Here is a 10,015-nt window from a genome sequence, read left to right on the forward strand (position 1 = left end):
TCCTGTGACTTATTTATTCCATAACTGGAAGCCCATATCTCCCGTTCTCCTTCATCCATTTTACCCAATCCCCCACAGTCTTCCCCTCTGGCAACTGTCAGTTTGTTCTCTGTTTTTATAGGTCTGATTCTGCTTTTTTGATTGTTTATTAATTTGCTTTATTTTTAAAATTCCACATATAAATGAAATCATACAGTGTTTGTCTTTCTCAGTCTGACTTATTTCACTTAGCATAATACCCTTTAGTATTTGTGACATTTGTGACATCCATGTTGTCACAAATGGCACTATCTCATTCTTTTTTTATGGCTGATTAATATTGCAGTGCATATATATATATATATATATATATATATATGCTGCATCTTCTTGATCCATTTTTCTATTGATGGACACTTACATTCCTTCCATATCTTGGCTATTGCAAATAATGCTGCAGTAAACATACAGGTGCATATGTCTTTTCAAATTAGTGTTTTTGTTTTCTTTGAGTAGATACCCAGTAGTGGAATTATTGGATTATGTGGTATTTCTATTTTTAATTTTTTGAGGAACCTCCAACTGTTTTCCACAGGGGCTACACCAGTTTGCATACCCACCAACAGTACATCAGGGTTTCCTTTACCCCACATCCTACCAACACTTATTACTTCTTGTCATTTTGATTTTAGCCATTCTAACAGGTATAAGGTAATATCTCACTATGATTTTGATTTGCATTTCCTAGAATATTAGTGATATTGAGCATTTTTCGTATGTCTGTTGACCTTTAATATGTCTTCATTGAAAAAATGTCTATTGAAGTCCACTGCCCATTTTTTAATTAGATTGTTGTTTTTGTGTTTTGTTTTTTGTTTTTTGGGGTTTTTTTTGGTATTGAGTTGTAGAAGTTCTTTACATATTTTGGATATTAACCCCTTATCAGATATATCATTTGAAAATATCTTTTGCTTTTTTGTTTTGTTTATGGTTTCTTTTGTGTTGCAAAAGTTTTTATTTTGATATACTCACAATAGTTTATTTTTGCTTTTGTTTCCCTTGCCTTAGCAGACATATCTAGAAAAATGTTTGCTCAGCTGATGTCAGAGAAATCACTGCCTGTGTTCTTTTCTAGGATTTATATGGCTTCAGGTCTCACATTTAGATCTTCAAAACATTTTGAGTTTATTTTTGTGCATGGTGTAAGAAAGTGGTCCAGTTTCACTCTTTTGTGTGTAGCTGTCTAGTTTTCCCAACACCATTTGTTGAAGAGATTGTGTTTTTCCCATCGCGTATTCTTGACTCTTTTGTTGAAGAGTATTGACCATATAATTGTGGGTTTGTTTCTAGACTTTCTATCCTGTTCCATTTATCTATGCATCTATTCTTGTGCTAGTACCATTCTGTTTTGATTATTACAACTTTGTAGAATATCTTTAAATCTGGCATTGTGATACATCCAGCTTTCATTTTCCTTCTCAAGATTGCTTTGGCTATTTGAGGTTTTCTGTGATTCCATACAATTTTTAGTATTATTTTTTCTAATTCTGTGAAAAATGTTATTGGTATTTTGATAGGAGTTGCATTGAATCTGCAGATTGCTTTGGGTATTGTGAACATTTCAACAATATTAATTCATCCAATCCATGAGCATAGAATATCTTTCCATTTTGGATTGCATTATTTTCAGTTTCTTTCATCGGTGTTTTATGGTTTTCAGAGTACAGGTCTTTCATCTCCTTGGTTAAATTTATTACTAGGTATTTTTTTCTTTTTGATGAAATTGTAAATGGAATTGTTTTCTTAATTTCTCTTTCTGCTACTTTGTTATTATTGTATAGAAATGCTACTGGTTTCTGGGTAGTAATTTTGCACACTGCAACTTTACTGAATTCATTTATTAACTCTAGTAGTTTTCAGTGGAGTCTTTTGGGTTTTCTATGTACAGTAACATATCATCTGCAAATAGTGACAGTTAAACTTGTTCTCTTCTTTATTTCTTCCTTTTTCTTGTCTGAATGCTGTGGCTAGGACTTCTAGTACTATGTTGAATAAAAGTGGCAAGAATGGACATCCTTGTCTTGTTTCTGATCTTAGAGGAAAAGCATCAAAGAACAGATTTACATTCCCACCTAAAACAAGTAAAAAACTGTATGTAATAAAATAAACAATAATATTCAAGACTTTAGAGGTAAGACTACAAAGGATGGTAACACATGAAACATGAAAAATAAATAGAATGAGTCCTGTGATTAACCCAGCCTACAGCCTTGTGAAATTTACCAAGCTGTGGTTCAAAAAGAAGAAATCTAGGGGCGCCTGGGTGGCGCAGTCGGTTAAGCGTCCGACTTCAGCCAGGTCACGATCTCGCGGTCCGTGAGTTCGAGCCCCGCGTCCGGCTCTGGGCTGATGGCTCGGAGCCTGGAGCCTGTTTCCGATTCTGTGTCTCCCTCTCTCTCTGCCCCTCCCCCGTTCATGCTCTGTCTCTCTCTGTCCCAAAAATAAAATAAAAAACGTTGAAAAAAAAAAAAAAAAAAAAAAAAAAAAAGAAGAAATCTAGGTAGGGCTCAGCAGTTTCACTGGTTAAGGAAAAGAATCTCAGAATTTTCAGAGATCAAGGGAACTAGAGTTCATTGGAAAAGTACTAGAAAGTAGCACGTTGAATAGAGAGAAATATCTGGATAATATTTGGAAGATTACTGGTAGGTAGATGTATACAAGGACTCTTCCCAAGACTAGAAAAGAACTACTAAAAATGATTAGAGGGAACAGTACTCAGAGACCACTGCAGACAGGAATGGTGCCTTTTTCCATCAGCCAGACTAAGGAAACTCATAAGTCACAGCACATTGGGTAGAGCACTAAGAAGGATCTTGCCTTAGTAATGCAGAATAATTAGCTCTAGACCAATCTTGATTTCATCGTAAAAGCAAAATGTAAAGTAACCAAACTATTTCCAAATAGCTACATCTCAGAAGAAAGCTCAAGAATGGAAATAGTAATATATTCAGCATCCAATAAGGTAAAATGCATAATGTTTGACACCCAATCAAAAACTACCAGGCATGCCCAAAAGCAGGAAAACTCATTCTATAATGAAGAGAAACCTCAATCAATTGAAACCAACCCAAAACTGACACAAATGTCAGGTATAACAAAGATATTAAAACAGTTATTAGAACTGGGTTCCATATGTTCAGAAAGCTAAAGGAAAGATTGAACATGTTAGATACAGGCATGGTTTACATACAAAGACCCAAATCAAACTTCTAGAGATAAAAAGTGCAAAGTCTGAGATGATAAATATTCTCGATGACTTTAAAGGATGATTATACATTGTAAAGGAAAGATTACTGAACTTGAAGACATAACAGAAATGATCTGAAATAAAACATACAGAGGGGGAAAAAACCCTCAAAAGACTCAAAATAAATTAACAGAACACCTGAAGCTGTAGGATAACTATATGCAGCCTAATATATATTTCATTAAAGTATCCAAAGAAGCATCAAGTGCAAGCAGGATAGAAAAAAAAATTTAAAGAAATAATGGTCAATTTTTTTCAAATTTGATGAAAATTATATATCAACAAATTTAAAAGGCTGAAGAAATTCTCAGGCATACTGTGATTTTTCATCAAAAACAATAGAAGCTAAAATACAGAGGAGCAACATCTCTAAAGTAACGAAAGAGAAAAAAAAACAACCAAAAATTCTATATTCGTCAAACACATCTTTCAAAAACAAATATAAAATAAAGAGATTTCCAGACACACAAAGCAAAATAATTCGTCACCAGAAGACCCACACAATGACCAAGGAATTCTTTTAGTTAGATGAAAAATAATACCAGATGAACATATGGATCTACAAAAAGGACCAAAGAACATAGTAAATGGTAACTGTGAATATACATAATATCTTTCTTATTATTTAAATTGATATAAAAGACTATTTATTGTTTAAAGAAGAATAAATACAAATGTAGTATGGAGTTTATAACATATACAAGAAAAGAAATCAGGCCTGATTTACAGAGTCCCTATGGTAGAGTAGCACTACCTCGAAGTTAAGATTTCCAACAGTATAGCACTCCATGGTTGGCCTAAAGGAGTATAGGAAAGGGAAATTGCCATAGCTAGAATCTTATATTGACGTTTTGAGATTTGACATGGAAGGAGCAAAATTTGAAAATTTAGATCAGTTGAGAGATAGACGATAGATGGATAATTATATCTAATATATGAGTGGGTTTCTCAAGATGAACAGAGTATGAAGATATTTATATTTAATATGCATGCTCACCAGTCATCCCATTCGGAGGAGGTTCTAAATAATTAGGTGGACATAATAATATCTTTTCTCTGCTCTTCCAGAGGGCAAGTTCTAGGCTAGCTTGTTAGTGGTAACTTTGCTGACCTTTACTCTCCCATTCTTCCAATTTAATGTAAATCTACAATTCCCTTTATTATAATGATTTATACATGGAATGCAAAGAGTGGTTTCTTTTTTGATGACTAAAGCCTGGCAGATACAACATGCCATAAAGATAATAAGCATGAAATATTACACTTTTTTTTTAATGTTTATTTATTTTTGAGAGGGCATGCACACATGAGCTGGGGAGGGGCAGAGAGACAGGGAGACAAAGAATCCCAGGCAGGCTCCCCGCTGTCAGCACAGAGCTTGATGCAGTACTTGAACCCATGAACCACAAGATCATGACCTGAGCTGAAATCAAGAGTTGGATGCTTAACTGACTGAGTCACATGGGCTGCCCCAAAATATTTAGAGGCATAACTCCAATTACAAATTTATAGAATTAGAAAGATAGGGCTTAGCAGCATGTTTGAATGACACAATTTTTTCATTAATAAAACTTCAAGTTGCATGAATAGTGCAGTATCTCTATTAGAGACATTTTTGCTCCCCTTTATACTTTTTAAGAACAATACCTAGAGTAAACCATTCTGTTTTAGAGGCTGCAATTGAGTAGACACAGATGCAGGTTAAGAGAATGCAAGCTATGCCATGAACTGAGCTATTTAAAGTCTTTTGAATTTTAGCCTGGGATAGAGAAGATCAGGTAGGGTGGAAAACGTAGTGGGCTAGAGGATACAAGGCTATATATTTGTAGTATTATTATATGGAAGAAGTTTTAATTTTGAATTTTAATATCATAAAGGTACAGGACTAACCAACCAAAAATTTTATTGTTTTTGAGGCAATTAGTAAGATGTCATATATGCATTTACAAATCAGTGATCTCAAATAATCCTCTTCCATTTCATTTATTCTTTCATTGAACAATCACGTATACACTAAGTTCTGTGTTTCTTCTTCCAAAATATAGCTTTTCTGTGTCTGCTTTTTACCACCTCTGCATTCTGCTCTCTACCCCAAGCCACCATTCTGGAAAATGGCTATAGCTCCTGGCTGGCTTCCTCATCTCCATTCTGTTTCTTATTTATTCTTATCAGACCGACCAGAAAGATAGTTTAAAATGGGAATTGTGGAGCACGTGGTTGGCACAGTTGGAAGAACATGTGACTTGATCTTGGGGTCGTGAGTTTGAGTTCCACACTGGGTGTAGAAATTACTTAAATAAATAAAATTTAAAAAATAAATAAAATTTTAAAAAAATATGAGTTAAGAATTGCATCTTTTGATCTTACCACTTTCCCACTGAAAACTTTCCTGTAGCTTCCTGTTTCTCCTAGGATAAATTCTAAAACTCCTTGACAATAGGTAAAAGACCCTTCTTTTAACCTTTTGTCTGCCTTCTTTTTTTTTTTTTTTTTTTTTTTTTTTTTTTGCCCTACTGTGCACTGATCTTTTTCTCTTTCAATATACTCCTGACACGCCGGCCTCCTTTAGTTATTTAAATGTTCTTTTCTGCCCACTGGACTTCCCATGATGTTTCCTCTTCCTGGAATAATGTTCTTCTGACCTTTTTTCTCCTTCTTACTTCTAACCTATGTATTTCATCTCAGTTTAATTTAATGGCTCTCTACCAGCAGTGATTTGGCAATATCTTGAGACATTTTGGGTTGTTACAACTGGAATGGTCCTTATGACATCTAGTAGGTAGAGGTCAGGAAACTGCTAAACATTGTACAATGTAGAGGACAGCTCTCTACAACAAAGAATTGTCCAGCCTAAAATGTCAATAATGCTGGAGTTGAGAAACTCTTGTTTTTTTGTGACTTCCTGAAAGTTTTCAGTTAATATAAAATTAATTCACTTTCTTTATCTCTTACCATGCTGTTCTTTTGCTCAGCAATTCATCTAAATTTTTAATTATGTATTCAGTTCTTTATCTATTTGTTTCATGCCTGTTTTCCTCACTGGACTGTGAATTCTATGAGAACAGAAAACCTATCTGTTTGTTTCCCTGTTGTATAGTCAGTGTATGGCACAATATCTGGCACACAGAAATAATCAATAGTAATTGTTCAAAGAATTATTAAATGAGGTTTATTATTGCGTAGGACACTATTTTAGAAATCAGGTGTAAACAGTCATTCAACACAGTGTCATTCAAGTCCAGGAAAAATGTAGCAGAGGACTAAGACATACAAATAACCAATTACAGTACAGACAAGATGAAAATAACATCCTAAATGGAGTTTAAAGTAATGAGATAGATAAATTCAGAGGAAGGAAGGCATAATTACCATGAATTTGGGCTTAGGGAAGACATTATCATTGTCCTCACTATCGTTTTTTGGATGATAGCCAATTGACTGGCAGAATAGAATTATCTTTTCTGATCTGTGAGGTGACACATGGCCTAACTCACCACATTACCAAATGGTAATTTCTTAGAGACTTTGCAGTATTAATTTTCTCCACAATTGTAAATGAGAAACTGGAGCTTCATGGGCTTAAAATAATAATTCTATTTTGTGATGGTCATTTGAATATATTTCCAAAACTAATTATGGTGTTCTGAGAAGCCCAGAACTCTATTTATCCTGGATCCCAATTCCTAGATACTGATAGGATGCAATCCCAGATCATTCTAAATGTGAAAAGATTTATAATTAGCTAGTTAATATCACTTCCATTTTGGAAATTTAAGATTGTCTGGGTCAAAATTGAGTTAGGGTTAGGGGCGCCTGGGTGGCTCAGTTGGTTAAGCGTCTGACTTTGGCTCAGATCATGATCTCGCGGTCTGTGAGTTCAAGCCCCACGTTAGGCTCTGTGCTGTCAGCTCAGAGCCTGGAGCCTCTTTCAGATTCTGTGTCTCCCTCTTTCTCTCTCTTCCCCCGCTCATGCTCTGTGTCTCTCTTCTCAAAAATAAATACACGTTAAAAAAAATTGAGTTAGGGTTAAACTTTCTGTGTGTGTGTGTGTGTGTGTGTGTGTGTGTGAGTGAAAGAGAGAGAGATACACACACAGGCATATACATGTGCATATGTATATACATACACACCCACGTAAATACACAGGAACATCTCCGACTACAGATATGCACCAAGCCCTATGTACTTGATGCTCAGTTAAACAATTTTTTGGCTCTTCAGGATTTTGGGGTTCTGCACTTCTGTTTTCTTTAAGGTACTAGCTATTTTGAATTTTGGTCCCCAGTTTAAACTGGGCACTGAACATTACCTGGCAATGCAGTTTCTCTCATTATTTCCCACTCTCCACACAAGACATTCAAACAGTTTTTTGCTCACTTTAAAGCCCTGATACCGTGTGTGTATGTATGTGTGTGTGTGTGTGTGTGTGTGTGTGTGTGTACGCACGCTTTAACTCAGTTTATACTTTGCAAAGAAAGCAGAAGCCATTGGTGGTGGTCCCAGAGCCACCACCAATGCAACTTCTCACAGCCAAATCTACCAACTGACGGGTACCTCCCTCATTCCTTTCCACCCAACCCAGTGGAGGAATTATTTTTCCCTTTTCCTAAGCCAAATTTCCTGGTATGCTCAGAATGTCCTTCCTTCCCTCTTTTTCACTCTCCTGGTGATCTTATATTGCTTATGTATATTTAGAACCTCCCTCTGTACTAGATACTTTTCATCCTTCTTTAAATCTTTGGACCTCATATTCTTCTCTGGTGTGTTTTTGTCTTGCTCACTTCATAGTCACAGTTTTCTTGGCATTCCTACACCTTCATCCCCTATTCATCGAGTCAGTCCAAGAAGACTGCTGGACACACCTAGACACACCTGTAGAACATCCTCCATGTCACAGGATATAATGGACACTCCTTCTGGCCTCTCAGCAGCCTTAGACAGAACTAAACACTCAGTCTACATTAAAAAACTAGATTCTCTTCACTCTATGCCACTCCTACAGCTTTGTTTCTACCTCTGTGTCTAGTTTTTTTTTTTCTTATTAAACTTTTATCTATAGGAGTCCTGATAGTTTCACCTCAGTCCTTTTCTTCTCTCTTTGTTTGTTCTTTCTTATTGGTATTTACCACTTTGGTGACTTCAGTTCCATCTAGATAGTGATTATTCTCAACTTTATGTCTTCAGCTCAAATGTATCTATTCTAAAGTTATTCTAAATCTCCACCCATATGATCCATATGGGTCCTTCAAAAATACCATGTCCCAAACTAAAGTTTTGATTCCTCCTAGACCTCCCATGCTCCTTATAACTCAAAAAGGCACCCACAACGAACCATACGGGAGTCAATGAATCATCCTTGATGTTTTCTGTATATCATCTTCCATATATAATCACACGTTATATATTATGAATCCCACCTCCATAGTGTCTCCTAAAAGCTTCCACTTCTCTTTATTACTTTTCTTCTACCTTAATCCAAGCTATTATCATCTTTTGCCTGGAACAATGCATTTTCTTCCCATGACAGTCTTGTTTTCACTCTCATCACCTCTGGTCCATCCTCTAGAGCAGGACCTCCTGCTATCTGGTATAGGACCTTCTATGAATGGTGAATGGTGAAAGTGAATGGTGCCTCCCTGAGTTGCATGCATCATGGCTCTGATCTGAAGTAATCTTCTGAAAATAGACATCAGCTTCAGCTCAGTTCTTGGATAAGAAAGCTAGCGGCATGGGCCCGGGCAGTGGTCCTGGTGGGTTTCTTAGCAGTTGGTGGTCTGAGGCCAGGACTCAAGTAGCAGTGGCATTACTATGATGAGCAGGCGGCCAGGGAAAGTGCCCTTATAGTTTCTGCCGCATGAGGCCTAGAGTCTTCCCCAGCCCAAGCTGACCGACCTGTGGCTTGTCCACTTCTACTTCTTGGGTGACTGCTTTGGCCTGATTGATAATGCGATCTGGCAGAGGCTGGTGGTGTTGGCCGGTTTGCATTGCGAGCTTCTATATGTTACTTCCTTTGTTTTTATTGGATATGATCTTTTAAAACATCAAGACTACAAATATGCTGTGAAGGACCATGGTATGTTTACATATGTAAAATCACATCCTGAGGATTTTCCTGAAAAAGATAAGAAAACTTATGGTGAATTTCTTGAAGAATTCCATCAGTGCATTGAAGTCTTTAAAATGCATACTTTGGTTTCACTGATGCCAGTGGTTTCTGAATTTTGTGGAACATGTTTCCATGATATTTGAAGTTTATGTTAATCTGTCTGTTAACACCTTGTGATTGAAATGGTTCATCATGAAAAAAATTACATAAAAATCAATGATGATTCTCTCCACTTAATTTTTTCAGCGGCGTTCACCTTCTTTTAAATTTTAAAATACTAAACTTGCCTGTAAATTGCTTTATGATCTGACCCTGCCCTCCCTCCTTACTGTGCTCTGCCATACAGAGTTTTTTTCATGCTTTGAATGTCTTGAATTCCCCTTATTTCCAGCCAGAGCCTTTTCAGATGCCATTCTTTCATGCTGGGAATATCTTTCTCTGACTAGTCACCTGGATAAAATCTATTTAGTTTTCATGTCTTTGCTTAAAGATCATTTCTTTGTGGAAGCATTCCCTGACATGTCATATCAGTTGAGGTATACTCATTAGAAACTCCCATAGACACTGTTTTTCCTTCTAACCTTTATTGCAGTTGTAAGCTTCAGAGGACAGAGACTGTCTGC

The 10,015-nt window shown here is 36.2% G+C and overlaps 1 protein-coding gene across 1 annotated transcript; it reads left to right on the plus strand.

Moving 5' to 3' along the window:
- The first annotated feature begins 9,094 nt into the window (after window positions 1-9,094).
- Window positions 9,095-9,535, plus strand: LOC122213171 (NADH dehydrogenase [ubiquinone] 1 subunit C2-like). Its single transcript, XM_042927338.1, is given in 2 exon segments — window positions 9,095-9,263; window positions 9,333-9,535. Coding segments are annotated over 2 exon segments (372 nt in total).
- The last annotated feature ends 480 nt before the right edge of the window (window positions 9,536-10,015 follow it).

The sequence above is a fragment of the Panthera leo genome, chromosome A2, assembly GCF_018350215.1.
Source record: "Panthera leo isolate Ple1 chromosome A2, P.leo_Ple1_pat1.1, whole genome shotgun sequence".
In the NCBI taxonomy this organism is placed as follows: Eukaryota; Metazoa; Chordata; class Mammalia; order Carnivora; family Felidae; genus Panthera; species Panthera leo.